Source organism: Hemiscyllium ocellatum, chromosome 2 (assembly GCF_020745735.1).
Source record: "Hemiscyllium ocellatum isolate sHemOce1 chromosome 2, sHemOce1.pat.X.cur, whole genome shotgun sequence".
Lineage (NCBI taxonomy): Eukaryota > Metazoa > Chordata > Chondrichthyes > Orectolobiformes > Hemiscylliidae > Hemiscyllium > Hemiscyllium ocellatum.
The window spans coordinates 57591197-57609629 of NC_083402.1; the positions used below are offsets into that span (position 1 = coordinate 57591197).

The 18433-nt window shown below is 41.1% G+C and overlaps 1 protein-coding gene across 5 annotated transcripts in view; it reads left to right on the plus strand.

Moving 5' to 3' along the window:
* cast (calpastatin) overlaps positions 1–18433 on the plus strand; it is a 204764-nt gene that overhangs the window by 134073 nt on the left and 52258 nt on the right. For all 5 annotated transcript variants that reach the window (XM_060836848.1, XM_060836856.1, XM_060836866.1 and 2 more), the window contains 9 exons: positions 2645–2734; positions 4929–5024; positions 5221–5283; positions 9723–9845; positions 11678–11734; positions 12268–12357; positions 13119–13214; positions 14067–14129; positions 14931–15056. In XM_060836848.1, the coding sequence (XP_060692831.1) occupies positions 2645–2734; positions 4929–5024; positions 5221–5283; positions 9723–9845; positions 11678–11734; positions 12268–12357; positions 13119–13214; positions 14067–14129; positions 14931–15056 (804 nt within the window). The remainder of the gene's footprint in view (positions 1–2644; positions 2735–4928; positions 5025–5220; positions 5284–9722; positions 9846–11677; positions 11735–12267; positions 12358–13118; positions 13215–14066; positions 14130–14930; positions 15057–18433) is intronic.

Genomic DNA, 18433 nt, shown 5'->3' on the forward strand with positions numbered 1-18433 from the left:
TTCATGTGAGTTGCCCTGAGAACAGTCATAATGCATTTGTCCTTTGGCTGTTTGTATTGTCCACCATCTTTGGGTCTTCCACTGTCAATGGTAGTATAGCAGTAATTTTACTGAGCCCAGAGCTCAGACCAATGTTCCAAAGATGTCAATTCATATCCTACTATGACAACTGGGAAGTTAAATCAATTAATAATTTATCTGGAATTAAAAGCTGGTCTCTGTAATGATGATCATGAAACAACTGGATTGTTGTAAAAATGCATTCAGTTCACAAATTCTTCCTTCATGGAAGGAGGTTTACTATCTTTATGCAGTTTGGTCTACATGTGACTCCAGATCCACAGCAATGTCGTCGACTTTTTGCTGCTGTCTGCAAAACTATTTATTTGTACCTAATCGCTACAAAAAGGTTAAATAAGAGTAAAACTGGTCAGACTACCTAACATCAACCTGGGTATTGAAAAAACAGAGGCACATACTATCAAGGAAACCTTCTGATGATCATTAGTACTGTCCTCATGTGCACTAGCAGTTGGATGAAGTATTGAGGGTGGCAAGGTGAGGTCCCTCCATGCCCTTATTCAGATTAGCTCAGTAACACCACTACTGTCTGAGCAGGCTGAATCCAGAAAGATACCAGTTAGGTTAGCAGCTGGTAGTGAACCAGCCAACACTCAGGAAATGTCTGTCTGGCCATTTCATCAATAATTTATATGAAGAAGATGCATATGTTCGTGACAATAGCAAAAAGAATGATCAATACTCCGTAATTATGGAGACTAAGACCCATCTTTACAGAGAACACTCTATATTATGTTTTGTGGTCCTGTCATGTTGCTAAATGGGATAGATCTAGAACAGAAGTAGCCACTCAAAACAGGACACCCATGAGGTGCTGTGGGCTACCAGCAGCAGCTGAATTGTCTTTAACCACTGCCTGTAGCATAAATGGCCCTGTGCACTGTTCACTGCGCCATTACCATTGTAGGGATCAACCCTGATTCAGGGAGTGGATAAGTGAATGCCAAGAGCAGCAGCTGGCATACCTAGAATTGAAATGTTAACAAAGGACTATATGCACACTAAACAGCGACAGCAGGAAGTGATAGACGAAGTGATCCCATAATGAAAAGATCAGCTGAAAGCTCTGCAGTATCCAGGTTGGAGTTGAGAAGTGACAAGTAACATTCCTGTTACACTAATGTAAGATATGGACTATTTCCAACAAAAAGAATCTAACCTTCATCCATTGCCATTCATCGACATCACCATTATTGAATCCTCCATTAATAGACATCTTCGGGAATGCCATTAACCAGAAACTGAACTGACTAGCCATATAAACACTACAATAACAGGTCAGAGGCTAGGAATCCTTCAATGAGTAACTCAGTTCCTGACTCCCCAAAGCCTGACAAACATTTACAAGGCACACATCAAGAAAGTGATAAATGCTGCTCATTTTCCTGAATAACTTCAGCTCCAGCAACACTCAAGAAACTTGACTCATTCCAGGATAAAGCAGCCCATTTGATTGTTGATTGTTGCCACATTCACAAACATTCACTCCCTCCACCACTGACGCACAATAACAGCAGTGTACACTATCTACAAAATGCACTGTAGAAACTCACCAAGGCACCTTCGACCATAGAGATGGACAAGGACAGCAGATACAGAGGAATGCCACCACTTGAATGACCCTCCAAGCTGCTCACTGTCTTGACTTGAAACGGCACGGTTGTTCAATGGTTAGCACTGCAGCCTCACAGCTCCAGGGACCCAGGTTCAATTCCGACCTCGGGTGACTGTCCGGGTGGAGTTTTCACATTCTCGCCGTGTCTCGATGGGTTTCCTCCCACCATCCAAAGATGTGCAGGTCAGGTGAATTGGCCATGCTAAATTGCCCATAGTGTTAGTTGCACTAGTGAATGTAGGATAGGGGAATAGGTCTGGGTGGGTTAATCTTCAGAGGGTTGGTGTGGACTTGTTGGGCTGAAGGGCCTGTTTCCATACTGTATGGAATCTAATCTAATCTATATCAACTTCAATCAGTGTCATTGGGTCAAGATCCTCTAACTCCCTCCTTAATGGTGTTGTGGGTTTACCCACACCAAATGGTCTGCAGTGATTCAAGAAGGCAGCTGACTGCCACCTTCTTGAGAGCAACTAGAGATGTGAAATTAATGCTACCACATCCAGCAGTGTTCACATCCCATGGTGGATTATACATCCAATAGCAGAAAACAGGACAATTGAATTTCCAGTCTATCGTTTTAGTAAATCAGATACAATATGCAAGAATAATCTTGTCACATGATACCAGAGCAGACCTGTTAGTGCAACATGCTTGCAAACATTGTTCAAACCCTTTGTTATTAATCTGCATAGTACTTCCCCATGTGTACCAAATGTATTCACAAAACCAAATTTCAATTTCACCAATCAGTGCATGTTGAAAGCAGAATCAGAATTATTTTGCTTCATGTTCCCAATGTCAGGTCATTCATCCAGGAGAAGAATGTCAGGCAATTATCAGTTCAGGGTGAGCATGGGTTTCTTGGGTTGTTTATCATGACATTTTTCACCACTGTCAGAATATGTTGCTGCTGAGCTTTGACACAAATTTATTTTGTTTTTGAAGGATGAGGATCCACTTGACGTGCTTGCTGAAACACTTCCATCAGAAGCACCGGACAATTCTGCTCCAAAATACACTGGTCCTGAAGTGAAGGTAGAAATGAAATTTTTTGCTTCTAACTTTTAAACTTTGAATAGTTGAACATTATAGGCCAGTCCATTTATTTCAGAAATCTCGCACATTTGTGCATCAATTTGGTAGCACTAAATAACTAAATAACAGGCCGGCAATAACTTGTGTTTACATTGTGCACTTCATGTAGTAAGAAATAGTCGGGTATTTCAGTGCAAAGTTATTGAACAAAATTTAGTACAGAAAATCATGAGGAAATATTAGGCCAAGTAACTGGAAGCTTGTCTTAGAAGAGTGTGGTCAAGAATTAGAAAAGCTTTGGGAGTGCATTACATGATATTTTGAGACTTATTTTTAAAGGCTGAAGATCCATTTGACCTAATGCCAGGAAAACTTGCATTAAAAGCACCAAAATATACTTACTCAGAGTGATGAGAATATAAATCATTGATAACCCTTAATACTTATAGTCTTTGAATACAATTCCTGCTATTGCATCTAATGTTCGTCCTTTTGTTTACGAAACAAATATTGATTTGTCCAATTTAAATTGGTAGCACTGTCCTCTCCCATTTCCGTCAAGCTGTGAGGAGGTGGGGTGGGGTGGGGTGGAGTACTTGGGTTGGAAGCAAGAGAGGAGTTTCTGAAAGAAGATTTCGGATTTTAAGAAAAGCATTGGGTTTCCATTAACTGATCTCATAACCAAATTGCCTAGGAGATACACAATAGAAAAGGAGTTGCCAAATAGGGGTGAGTTAATTGTGAGTGGTCTAGTCTCAAGTGAAGTTTTAGTGTTTAGTTTAGTTCAGAACAGTTTGACTGCAGATGGTAATACATTACTTTTGAACAGTTTATTTGAAATTATATGTTCTGGATAAAAGAGTTTAAAACTCTTGTTGACTGAAGGGCTTTTAACGATGTGTTGAACTTCTAGGGATAGACGAGCTGAGAAAAGAGAGTTCTAGAGAAAAGTCTGTGGAGTTGAAGAACCAGGAATTGGAACCAGGAGAGTTCTGATCCAAGGTGGCTACAGTTAAGATGGTGAGGTTACACCCAAGGATGGTTGGAGAAGATTTTAAAATAAGCAGAGACCCAAGAAAACTCAAATTGTGCTTGATGAAGTACAAGGAAGTACAAAGACAAAGTGGTCTGTTTTCCAATTTTAGATGCAATGACTTTGAGTTTGGGGTTATGTAACCCAAATAGGCAGAGAAGGAAATTTTGAATTAAGAAGTTTGGTTTAGAAAATACCTAATCATACTTTCAATATAAATAGACTATTTAATATAGAGTATAGTTATTAGTTTTCATATTCCTTGATTCTTCTATGAATCTTGTGGCTTTGTTCTTTAGAATATGACTTCTTTTAAAATTCTAAGATAATAAACACATTATTGGTCTCTACAGAGATCATAATGCAGACTTAGTGTAGTAATCTCTAGATATTTCACAGGAATGTGATCAGACATAATTTGTTTTGGAAACATTGAGGAAGAAATTAGGCAATTGACCAAAATACGGAATTAAGGAGCTTATTTCTAGAAAGCTTCTTAAAGGTGGAACAAGACATAGTCTGAGAGGCTTAGGGAATCAATACGAGAGCTCTCTATAACAGTTACTTTAGATTTTTTGCAGACATTTTTCAGAGTCTTGGGTAATTTTGAAGAATATTGCCAGGGCTTGAAAATTGCAGGTATAAAGAAAGATTGGATAGGTTGGTTTCCTTAGAAAAGAGAAAGCTAAGAGGCTTACTTTATCAAAGTATATAAATAATAAGGGACTTGAATGAAGTGGACAGAGAATATTTGTTTCCTCAGACAAAGAGGTCAGTTACAGGGTAGCACAGATTTAAGATGCTTGGTAAAAAACTTAGAGGAGGCATGGGGAAACATTTTCACTCAAAGGTTGTACCAAACTGGTATTTGCTCCCCTGTTTGTGAATGATGCAGAAACACTTAACCCATTTTGAAGGAACCTGGCTTTGTGCCAGAAACATCTGCAAGGCTACACATGAGGTGCTGGTAGGTGGGGTTAGATTGGGTGGCTGATTTATTCAGCCAGCACTGCTACAATGGGTTGAATAGCCTCTTTTTAGGCTATAACCTTTCTATGGTTGCACGGTTCCAATTTTCTAAATGGTCACTGATCTGCTGAGCTGCAGGTTCCTCTTATTGAAGCACAAACGAAATGAATATAAGCATTTTATGATTTTCAGGAATCCGATGCTGACAAGAAGAAGGCTGAACGAGTGGGAGAAACTGAAGAATCTATACCCCCTGATTACAGATTCAAAGATCAACCAGACTCGAAGGTTCGGTTCAGATAATCAATTTGAGAGAAGCCTGTAGTTTTTCTGTTTTCAAAGAAAATCTGTTTCGAAAATAGGAAGCATTCTAAAATAGTATTCATAGAATGACATTTTAGTTGTAGTTATGTTGCTGCTTTACCAGCTGGCTTCCATTCTATTTAATTCTGCTTCTATTAATAAAATTTGTTAATTGTAACAGGATAAAGCTAAAGGGGTTCCTTCGTCTACTGGGCCAGGTGCAAGACCAAAGGTCACAGAGAAGGTAAAGCTGAAGTCTTTCTTTATCGATTGTAGAGAATTTGATTTACTACAGTGAAACTTCCAGGCATAATTTGTAATTCATTGATTCTTATAACTTTGCTTGGATAGTGAAGAAGGTTACCTCAGAGTACAGCGGGACCTTAATTGGATGGTCTAAAGACCACAGATTGGCAGATGGAGTTTAATTTAGATAAATGTGAAGTACTGCATTTGGAAAAGCAAATTAGGACAGGACTTGTACACTTAATGTTAAGGTCCTGAAGGGATGTTGCTAACAAGGAGACCTTGAAGTGCAGGTTTATAGTTCCTTGACAGTAGAGTCGTCGGTAGATAGGATAGTGAAGAAGGCATTTGGTATGCTTTCCTTTATTGGTCAGAGCACGTTGCGAGGTCGTGTTGCGGCTGTGCAGGACATTGGTTAGGCCACTTTTGGAATACTGCATTCAAAAATTCTGGTCTCGCTCCTATAGGAAGGATGTTGTGAAACTTGAAAGAGTTCAGAAATGATTTACAAGGATGGTGCTAGGGTTGGAGGGTTTGAGCTATAAAGAGAGAATGAATAGGCTGGGGCAGTTTCCCCTGGAGCGTTGGAGGTTGAAGTTCTGTTCTTTAAAGCAAAGAAGCTAACAGGGGATCTGATTGAAATGAATTAGGTTATGAGGGTATGGACAGGATGGATAAAAAGGGTCAATTATTCTGAGGCATAATTTTATAAAATGCAAGAGGTTTTCGGGGGATTTGAGGGACACTTTTTTTCACCTGGATGGTAGTGGGAATCTGGAATGCACTGCCTGGGAGGGTAGTAGAGGTGGGAAACCTCTCAATCTTTAATAAATACATGATGAACACTGGAAATGTCATAACATTTAAGGCAATGAGCTAATTGCATGAAATTGGGATTAGTGCAGATAGGTCGGTGCAGACGTGATGGAATGAAGGACCTCTTTTGTTTTTTTAGAACATAGAACAATACAGCACAGAACAGGCCCTTCGGCCCACGATGTTGTGCCGAACATTTGTCCTAGCTTAAACTCCTATCCATGTACCTATCCAATTGCTGCTTAAAGGTCACCAATGATTCTGACTCTGCCACTCCCACAGGGAGCGCATCCCATGCCCCCACCACTCTCTGGGAAAAGAACCTACCCCGACATCCCCCCTACACCTTCCACCCTTCATCTTAAATTTATGTCCCCTTGTAACACTCTGTTGTACCTGGGGAAAAAGTCTCTGACTGTCTACTCTATCTATTCCCCTGATCATCTTATAAACCTCTATCAAGTCATCCCTCATCCTTCACCGTTCCAATGAGAAAAGGCTTAGCACTCTCAATCTATCCTCGTACGACCTATTCTCCATTCCAAGCAACATCCTGGTAAATCTTCTCTGCACCCTCTCCAAAGCTTCCACATCTTTCCTAAAATGAGGTGACCAGAACTGCACACAGTACTCCAAATGTGGCCTTGCCAAGGTCCTGTACAGCTGCAACATCACCTCACGACTCTTGAATTCAGTCCCTCTGCTAATGAATGCTAATACACTATAGGCCTTCTTACAAGCTCTAACCACCTGAGTGGTAACTTTCAAAGAGCTATTAACATAGACCCCAAGATCCCTCTGCTCCTCCACCTTACTGAGAACCCTACCGTTAACCCTGTATTCCGCATTCTTATTTGTCCTTCCAAAATGGACAACCTCACACTTGACAGGGTTGAACTCCATCTGCCACTCCTCAGCCCAGCTCTGCATCATATCTAAGTCCCTTTGCAGCCGCCAATAGCCCTCCTCACTATCCACAACTCCACCAATCTTCGTATCGTCTGCAAATTTACTGACCCACCCTTCGACTCTCTCTTCCAAGTCATTAGTAAAAATTACAAACAGCAGAGGGCCCAGAACTGATCCCTGCAAAACTCCACTTGTAACTGGGATCCAGGCTGAATATTTACTATCTACCACCACTCTCTAACTTCGACCGGTTAGCCAGTTCTCTATCCAACTGGCCAAACTTCCCACTATCCCATGCCTCCTGACTTTCCGCATAAGCTTACCATGGGGAACCTTATCAAATGCCTTACTAAAATCCATGTACACTACATCCACTGCTCTACCCTCATCCACATGCTTGGTCACCTCCTCAAAGAATTCAATAAGACGTGTAAGGCAAGATCTACCCCTCACAAATCCGTGCTGGCTGTCCCTAATCAAGCAGTGTCTTTCCAGATACTCATAAATCCTTTCCCTCAGTACCCTTTCCAATACCTTGCCTACCACCGAAGTAAGACTAACTGGCCTGTAATTCCGGGAGTTATCCCTATTCCCTTTTTTGAACAGGGGCACAACATTTGCCACTCTCCAGTCCCCTGGCACCACCCCCGTTGACAGTGAAGACGAAAAGATCATTGCCAACGGTTCTGCAATTTCCTCTCTCGCTTCCCATTTAAGCCTAGGATATATCTAATGAGAGGCATAGATAGAGTCGATAGCCAGAGACAATTTCCCAGGGCAGAAATGGCTAACATGAGGGGTCATAGTTTTAACCTGGTTGGAGGAAAGTATCGAGGGGATGTCAGAAATGGGTTCTGTACACAGAGTAGTGAGAGCATGGATTGCATTGCCAGCAGCAGTTGTAGAGGCAGGATCATTCGGGACATTTAAGAGACTTCTGGACATGCATATGGTCACAGAAATTTGAGGATGCATACATGAGGATCAGTGGTCGGCACAAGGGACTGTTCTGTGCTGTACTGTTCTATGTTCTATATTCTATATCCCGTCAGGCCCGGGGGACTTGTCTATCCTCAAGTTTTTCAAAATGCCCAACACATCTTCCTTCCTAACAAGTAGGTCCTCTAGCTTACCAGTCCGTTTCATACTCTCCTCTTCAACAATACGGTCCCTCTCATTTGTAAATACTGAAGAAAAGTACTCATTCAAGACCTCTCCTAACTCTTTCGACTCAATACACAGTCTCCCACTACTGTCCTTGATTGGACCTACTCTCGTTCTCGTCATTCTCCTGTTTCTCACATACGCATAAAAGGCCTTGGGGTTATCCATGATCCTACCCGCCAAAGATTTTTCATGCCCTCTCTTAGCTCTTCTAATCCCTTTCTTCAGCTCCCTCCTGGCTATCCTGTATCCCTCCAACGCTCTGTCTGAACCTTGTTTCCTCAACCTTATGTAAGCCTCCTTCTTCCTCCTTACAAGACATTCAACCTCCCTCGTTAACCAAGGTTCCCTCACACGACCATCTCTTTCCTGCCTGACAGGGACATACATCTCAAGGACACATCGTACCTGTCCCTTGAAAAAGTTTCACATTTTAACGACATCCTTCCCTGACAGCCTATGCTCCCAATTTATGCTCCTCAGATCCTGTCTTGCAGCATTGTATTTATCCTTCCCCCAATTGTAAAACCTGCCCTGTTGCATGCACCTATCTCTCTCCATAACCAAGGTGAAAGTCACAGAATTGTGGTCACTATCACCAAAATGCTCACCCACTAACAAGCCCATCACTGTCCCAGTTCGTTACCAAGTACTAAATCCAATATGGCCTCCCCTCTGGTCGGACAATCTACATACTGAGTTAGAAAAGCTTCCTGGACACACTGCACAAACACCGCCCCGTCCAATCTACTTGATCTAAAGAGCTTCCAATCAATATTTGGGAAGTTGAAATCGCCCATGACTACTACCCTATGGCTTCTGCACCTTTCCAAAATCTGTTTCCCAATCTGTTTCTCCACATCTCTGCTTCTATTGGGGGGACTATAGTAAACACCCAAAAGGTGACTGCTCCTTTCCTATTTCCCATCTGAAGGAAATCTCAAGATCTTTGAAAAAGATCTTGACCCCTGAAAGATACTCACAAAAATTGTTTATATAAAGAACCAGTGTGCAAATACATGATAGGAGTGAGTGGGGACTGCAGATGCTGGAGATCAGAGTCAAGAGTGTGGTGCTGGAAAAGCACAGCAGGTCAGGCAGCATCCAAGGAGTAGGAGAATTGACATCAGGAATTCCTGTTGATGGATTTATGCCCAAACCGTCGATTCTTCTGCTCCTTGGATGCTGCCTGACCTGCTGTGCTTTTCCAGCACCACATGCTCAACTGCAAATATATGATGTCCAATGTCAGGTGGAAACATAAAGTGCAACTGTAACTGAGCCCTGAAGAAGGGTGAATTTGGAGATATTGTCCACCACACTCTGCTGTGTATGTTGTACAAGTGAGACCTGATAGACTTCAGCTCACTGTCCTTTCAATGCATGCAAGAGCCTAATGTGTATGAAAGAAAATTGCACAGTTCTTCACACATGCTGCGATGCAATTTTGTCATTTGTGCTGCACTGCAGACAATTTGAAGCCTTTATACCTTTATTCTTGAAATATCTTGAGATGGTTTCATTGCACCGTATGTCTTGTAATCACAGAGCATGGCAGAAAGTGATGTCATAAAGTCCCTGTCTGCAGACTTCGCTCAAACCCCCCCAGCTCCAATTTCAAAATGCTCAGCCGCAAGTTCTCACTCTGCACCTCCACTGCCTTCACAGCAGGTATGGTAACAATGTAAAACCATTAGAAACCGAAACGCTCCTCTCTGCCTCATTGTCTTACTATGTGGGATGATATTTGTCTAATTTTCTAGCTGAATACAATCTCAGCTATTAACCTTTGATTGTCCCCATTCCATCAACTTCCAGATTCTACCCTGACACAGGTTATAGGGCACTACATTTGAAATTATTCTTCTGTGTGACCCCCTATTTCACACTTGAAAATTAATATGACCCCAGGCACCATCAAAAACAAAACAGCAATAAAGCATTTAGCATATATGTTTTGAAATTTGTGCAGCATAACTCAGTAGATAAAGCATCATATAAACATGAGAAGGTTTCAGCCAAGCTCTTTCTAGTGAGAAAAAGACTGAAGAAATCCTCTCTTACCCATCCCCCACGCATATTGTATTCAGGTCCTCTCCTTGCACCACACACTCCCCAACCCCACTCCCAAACCCTTCTCTTCCACTTTACTCACTTTTTGTTTAGCTGCAGTACCTGTTAAGTGAAGTCGCTGTGGTGGGTTAAGGATCCTGCTAAGCAGGAAGACAGAAATAGAAACAATAATGGTTTGAAGGCACCACTTGCTGCCCCACCTAGTCCAGTGGCCTCTCATAACCAGCCAGTGACATGTTACATTTGCCAGTTTTTGGCCATGTTAAGTCAGCATACAGTTATCTAGGGCCCACTGAACTTGCCACAATAGGTATTTTGTAATTTTAAAGAACTTTGGACTGATTGTCCACCCTGCACTGTTTGATGCAATTTAGCAACTGTGTCCAGAATTATCTCAGCAATGCCTCTAGGCCAAGTGCCTTTCCTTCCACAGCTGCCATTGTTTTTTGGAGAAGGGACAGCTTTGAGTGCAATCTTTATGATCCTAGAGGGGTTGTGAATCATAATTTGGGATTTAGCTCAAAGAGCACTGAACAACCATTCATCAAGGGTAGTGCAGCTGGATGAGAGACTCCCAGCCCAAAGTGCTGCTGCAATATCTGGCAACTCACAGCCCCATTCCACCCCTATAATTAAGGTCAGAGGGTTCTTGTGGCTCAATGATAGTGTCCCTATCCCTGAGCCAGGAGGCCTAGACTCAAATTCCACTGAATCTGGAAGTGTATAATAACTCCTCTGAAGAAGTTGACTAGAAAACATCAATAATTCATTCCCATATATTGAAATTCCCATCCATATTCACTACCTTGGACTGTTTCCACACCCAACATTCTTGCAGGCCAGAGCACCTCATGTCCCTGTATGTAGCTAATTTAAGGTATTGAGAATAGCAAAAGAAATGGGTCTGGAAAGGTGATTGTTGAAAACAAACAATTGAAACTGAGGAATCTGATAAAGGATCATCTGAGTCAAAAGTTAACTCTGTGTTTTTCTCTCCACAGATATTGCAGGAACTGTATTTTTATCTTTATCTGCTCTTAATTTCTAACATTTCAAATACTTTACTCTTGTATTAGAATTAAATTCATAGTGAATATTCTTCCAGAACTTTTCACCTTTCAGAAGTATTGCTGTTCTTTCTGACAGGATTTTCATTTGTCTCTTACTCCATTCAACTCAGTTGCATGTGATTCCCTCCTAGTGTTTTCTCAGGTTTCTAGCAGAATTCACTTTCACAGGCACTCTTCTTTCCTTAGCACTTACTGTCCATGGAATCAAACTGAAATCCTATCTTTTTGTTGAGCATTCTGATTAGAAATCCTCAACCTGAAGTGTTAATTCTGTTTGTTTCTCCACAGATTCTGACAGGCCTGCTGAGTATTTCCAGCATTTTCTTTGTAATTACAATTGTAATGTTCTTTCTTGCAAAGGCACCTCTGAAAGCTGCTTCAGCTGCCTCAGTTTCAGCAAGTAAAAGTAGTGCTAAGGTAAGCCAAAACAAAAAGTAAATGTGAACTATCTGGTAGCTGCCAATAAATAACAAAGGGATTACACAAATAAACCAATTCAGGAAATCTACACAGGTCATTCACTTCTCAGATATCATCAATAATCAGAGAGCTGTTCTGAACTCCATTATCCCAATTTGTAATAATAATGTTCCAAATATGCATACACAAGAATCTTACATCCAGCCGGCTCCTACACTGTGAAATTACTTGCAGCCCTTTCTATCAAACATCTTCGCAAGCTTCAGATTTTTGTCTGCACCACAGTTCCCTCCATTAGTGCAAAAGCAATTACTTAATAAAATGTCAGTTCATTAATCAGCGATGTGAAAACAAAAGTCCTAATTCTCACACCCAGTGTTATGGTTCTCCTTCAGGATAAGGTATGAAGGGCATTTCAGTAAAGTTAAAACAATGATGACTTGGATTGTTTCTAGAAATATGTTACACTGATCTCATACATTTCTGCAGAACTTCAGCATCAGTTGAAACAAGCCCTTTTATTTTTAAAGGATAAGGATCCAGTTGACCTGCTTGCAGGAATGCTTCCATCTGAAGCACCGGACAATTCCGCTCCAAAATATACTGGTCCTGCAGTGAAGGTATGAGAACATTTCTTGCATGATATTTTGGCGGTTATGTGATATTTCTGTAACTGCATCATTTACTGGTCTGTCTCTTTGTGAAATGATTATACATTTGTGTATGTGAATTTGGGCTTTTGTTAGCCCAGTCCTTTCCCCAATCCAACAACTCTTGCGTCATTAGAAGATGTTAATGTAGTAAAATCTTTTTCAAAACTTCACAGTAGTAGAATGATCAAACAAAATTTGATAACAAGGAATGTTGAGAGATATTGGGGAAGGTGACCAAAAACTGCATTAAAGTGAATGTTTTATGGAGCTTCTCAAAAGTTGAGGAGATGTAGAGAGGCTTAGGTTCAGAGTTCCAAGACAACCCTGTTAAGTATTAAAAGCTTTTGCAGCTTGCACAACTTCCTGAATGTTCGATTATTCACTTAACTCCAGTTATTATTTTACAGCAGTACAGTATGTGGTCAAATAGTATTGTCCCTACCTTGGGGTGTGTTACAATGCAGTCAAACAGTCTGAATATCAATGTGTAAGTCCTTTCAAATAGCCTGGCAGTAAGAGCAGTTCCTTGGTGAGAACCATGTGGTAGCTGCACTGCAACAATCTTGCCATGTTAAAAGATTCCACATTCAGGTTTTGTAAAGAAAAAGTGTTATCCTCTTTCCAAGGGTCTACCATACAACACACATTGACACACAACTCACATGTGCCTGGATGTTATATCTTAACATTTACGTGAGTGTTGATTTTTTAATTTGTCAATTTTTTAGGAATCAGATGCTGATAAGAAAAAGGCTGAACGAGTAGGAGAAACTGAAGAATCTATCCCCCCTGATTACAGATTCAAGGAACAACCTGATCCTAAGGTTCAGTAAAACAATCAATTTGAGACAAACCAATAGTCTTTATATTTTCAAAACATGTTAGTGTACACAAGAGTGATTAAAGTCTAAAATTGTCTGAATTCAAAGTTTCTGCTTTAGTGTTGGCTATGGCTCAGTCAGTGGAATGCATGCCTCTTAGTCAGAATATCTGAGGCAAGTCATATTCCAGGGTCTTGAGGATAAAACTCAATGCTGGACACGAATGCAGTATTGAGGGAGAAACTGTCCTCTGAATGAGAGTGAAAGTGAGACCTGGTATGTGCTAACAGTTTGTATGTCAGAAATGACATGTCAGCATTTCAAAGAGTCGGGTAATCTTCCCCCATGATCTCCACAAAATTTATCCCTCAACAGCAACAAGAAAACAGATTGTCTGGACATTGTCACATTGCTGTTTGTGGGAGTTCACTGTGTTGTTATATTCACCTTTGCAACTTGGGAAGTATGGGCTATAGGCATTAATCAGCTGTAAATCTCTTCTTGAAACGTTCTGAGCATATGAAATATGCTAGAGATATGCAAGTCCTTCTTTTGTCATTGAGGAAGAAATAATGCTGATGTTATGGTTACAATGAATCCGACAAAATTACAGAAGTGAAATTGTTGTCAGTTTAAGCTAATATCAATGCATGCCTAAACCCTCCAATGATGAAACTTGCAAAATATTGTTTGCAGTTCAACTTATTAGACAAAAAAGGCTCATACTTACATCATATATGATGCTGCACTATGGAGTATTTTGCCAAGATTTATGTTACTTTATCATCTGCTTTTAATTCTATATAATTCTGATGTCCCAAATAGAAATCTGATAATATTTTGTCATTTGAACAGGATAAAGGTAAAGTGACCTCTTCTTCCACTGGTCCAGGTGCAAAATCAAAAAAAACAGAGAAGGTAAAACGTTTTTGTCCTCTTGTAAGAGTATTTGGTTCCTTACAGTGAAAAACTTTCAGCCACAAACAGTAAAACTGTAATTCTCACAATCTTGGTATATTAATGATGGTGGTGGAGCTCTATTAAAGGATATTACTTCACACAGTGTTAGAGCTGCATCAGCAGAGATATTCCGATTATTGCTCAAGATTGGAGAACGCTGCATTCACAGAAACAAAAATGGCCCGTGTGAACAGTCTCCATTATAGTGTTAAGCAAGTAAATAAGAGAAAAATAATGTACTTGCAACATAAGGAATGTCAGAGATGTGAAAAGGAAAGTTGCCTAATTGAAAATTCACCCTCATCACTTCTTCAAAACATCACTCTGTGTTTATTCCTAATCTGAAAATATGAAAGTTCCAGGTTCTGGATCTTATGAATTTAGTTTTAGTTGGGAAAATGGCTTCTCATTTTTTGTCCTCTTTACAGATGTATAGAAGTCCTGGTAATAATTCTTATTATGTCTTTGTGCATTGGTTCTTTGTGATTTCCACTCCAGTGATAATGTTTCCTGGAAATGTAATTTGCAGGTCTAACTGCAGCCTGCTGAAATGTGAGAAATTAGCCATTTTTCTTTTCGTGTTCCAGAAATTGAATTTACATTTTTTGCTTCTCTGGCCTTCCATTGGGTAATGCAGACCTATGAGAACTTAAATGTTATGAAGGAAATTTGTCAGATGATGGCATTCGAAGCCTTTGTGTCTTTGTCCTTGAAGTATTTTGGGATGGTTTACTGACGTTTGTGGTATTGTCGTTGCAGAAAATGACAGAAAGTGATGTCCTGGATTCTCTGTCAGCAGACTTTGTCCAAAGCTCTCCAGCTCCAGTTTCCAAATGCTCAGCTCCAGTGTCTCAATCAGCACCTCCACCAACTTCACTGAAGCAGGTATGACATAATGTAAAACTGTTTGGGACTGCAGGTGGAGGGCTCTCCTCCATTGTGTGACAGTGTGGAACAGCACTGTTCTTCCATTCAGACACAGCCATAGGAAAAGGAACAGGCCATTCAGCCCCTCAATCCCATTTAGCTATTCAATGAAATCATAGCTGATCCACGGCCTACCTCCTTCGGCATTTGGCCCATATTCCCAATACATTTGCTTAACAAAGCATTATGTATCTTAGATTATGCGAGGATCTCTCACAATGGTTTCTCTTCCAGCTCCATGCGTTACCTCTGGAGTTCCGCATAGATTTAGCTCCATAAAATTTCACAATTACATGCAGCACCTTGCTAATGTAATTGAGAAACACAATGTCACATTTCTTGTGTACCATGATAATACACAACTAACTATCACCTCTGTTCATAGGCAGAACTGAATGCCCACTTTTGTGGCAGATTTGGGGGCTGGGGACATTTCATTAGACAGGATGCCCTCTTGTCTCTACCCAATTTAAAAACTGAAAGAATTGCAGATGCGGTAAATCAGAAACAGAAATTACTGGAAAAGCTCAGCAGGTCTGGAAGATACTGTGAAGAGAAATCAAAGTTAACGTTTCAGGTCACAGAGAATGGTCACAGGATGCAAAACATTAACTCTGATTTCTCTCCACAGATGCTGCCAGAGCTGCTGAGCTTTTCCAGCAATTTCTGTTTTTGTTTCCACCTCAGTTAAGTCCATGGTGGGTAGGTCTTCCTGCTCTGCGATCAGTTGAGGCCCTTGTGTATAATTGATGCCCATATCAGGGGACTCCTGCTGGTACTCACTCAATGGCAGATGGGGACTAGCCATGTGAGAAGACCAACAAACAAATCCCATGTGACATTGTTGCCAGGTTCTGAGGAGGTGTGTCCCTCTTTCAAAGGCTCTCAGTGCCTGATTAAGGGACATGGCGTCAGGAAAGTGGAAACTGAACTCCTCTTCACCCTGCCCCAAGCAAGATCACGATTCCCCTCCTGGCATCACCTCCCCATAGCTAGGGTCCACCAATGACTCTATCCCTGGAGTAGGTGTCTGGCTAACAACAGCCACTCCTCCTGAATGGTAATATCATTCAACAGAAGGGCTGGCTTCTTGGTGAGACTTCAGGGCCCATTTTCGGAGGGAAAGGCTACTGTTGTGCAATTAATTCTACAAGCCTTGCCTAAAAAAGATGACATGTCCTCTTGCTAGCTCTCCAGCTGAGATCCCTGTTGCTGCCATTGAATACCACCAGACATTTCCATTGTCTCTCCTTTGCTACACTTGTGATCCAACAACCAGTATTGGGTCCACAAACATATCCTCTAGCTCAAAGCTGATCGCTTAAGGTCATTGCCTTCAGTCTGAACCACAAACTCTCTTCCACAGGGGTCAGTTCCATCATTCTCCTGGCTTCCAGTCAGCCTCCCATAGTTGACTCTCCATGAAAAATTTGCTTTTCTGAACCTTCCTTGGCCATTTTCTGATTCACACAAAGTCCCATTCACGTGCCATCCCTGTGCTTGTTAATTTAAATTGACTAGGAGAAAGTGAGGACTGCAGATGCTGGAGATCAGAGCTGAAAAATGTGTTGCTAGAAAAGCGCAGCAGGTCAGACAGCATCCAAGGAGCAGGAGAATCGATGTTTCAGGCCTGATGTTTCCTGTTAAGTGCATAAACCTTAAAACCTGAAATCCCTGCCATAAAGCTCTCCACATCTTTAATAGCTTCTCCTCCTGTAAGCTGGATAAAGTCAAGCTTTTTCATCATTTGACCTATTTGATCTTCTAGGGCCACAGTGTCAAATTGGTTGTGAGTCCACCAAGTCAGAATCAGGCTGGCCTGCTGCTTTAATACACAGGGAACAGGCTTAATAATTTCAGAGTGCCCCATTTGGGAAGCCATAGAGAGCTGCCAGTCAACCTGATTGACTGCTGGATCTGTACTTCCAGCAGCACCAGGACTAAGTGATTGTTGCTACTGATACTAGAGCCAGTGCCTAAGCAGAAGGAGTCATTAAACCCAGACTCAGAGGTATGTCAAGTACTTTAGGCAGGTCTGGTTAAAAAAAAACCCTAGTAGTGAGGATAGGAGAGTGGGGTCCATAGTCTAGAGGCCATTGTGGAGATGGTTTTTTTGACTTGGTGCTGGTGTGCCAAATTGGCACAGAAAATCCCCTAAAGGAGATACTCCTTATTCTTGCCTGACAGTAACGTACACACTGAGAGCTGTTGGGTTACTCGTCTTGCCTCTGCCTGTCTCTATTGCAGGTAAAACAGTGTCAGAGGCAGAGTGATGTATGTTGGCCATTAATCATGCGACCACTCAATAGGCCATAGTGTGTGTGGACTGCCTGACACATTCTCCATCAAACAAAGTATAGGGGCAAATTGGGGATTGATGGGAACAAGTCCTTCCCTCTCCACTGGAATATGTAAAACCCACCCCGTGACTTTGATAAAAATGGTCAATGGACCAATTTGGAAACAAATGGAATAAGTCTTGACTTTATGTGAAACTGCAAAACAGATGGTAAGGAATTGAAAATCTATTTTACACCACTCACAACTTTTATTTCCTTTGACTTTATGCCACACAAAACAATATAATCATTGCAAGAAAATAATTTGTTTTCATATTTTTTTCTTCTGATCTGGACAGACATTTCTCCTGGTCACTATTTCATACCATTTTCTCTTTTCTGAAATCTCTGGGGTCAATGGGAATAGCCTCCATGGAAATTCATATAAGCTCATCAGAGCAAGCTGCACAGCAGGGAGCAAACGGCAGCACTGATACCTTTCCTCTAAAAGTCCTGAACACAGTCAAAAATCACACAACACCAGGTTAGAGTCCAATATGTTTATTTGAAAGTACAAGTTTCAGAGAGCTGGTCCTTCATCAGCTAACTAGTTGGGCAGGACCATCGAATACAATCACAACAATTATGCTGAGCTTGTTAACTGGCTCTCAGTTGGTAAAACTATCACTTCTAAATTAGAAAGTTGCAGTTTCAAGTCCCACTTCAGAACCTGAACCTCAAGTAAAACATCAAGGCTGATACTTCAGTGCACAACTAAGGGAGTGCTACTCTATCTGGGGTACCACCATTTGATTGAGTTGATAGTAAATACACATTTGCCTGTGAGATGGGTACAAAGATTCTACAGCAATGTTTTGAAGATGAGCAGCATGTTAGCCAATATTAATCTCTAAATCAACATCAGAAAAAGGCATTGTCACAGAGATCTAAAAATGTAGCACTGGAAAAGCACAGTCAGTCAGGCAGCAAAGTCAACATTTCGAGCATAAACTCTTCATCAGGAACCAAAACGTGGATTCTCCTGCTCCTTGGATG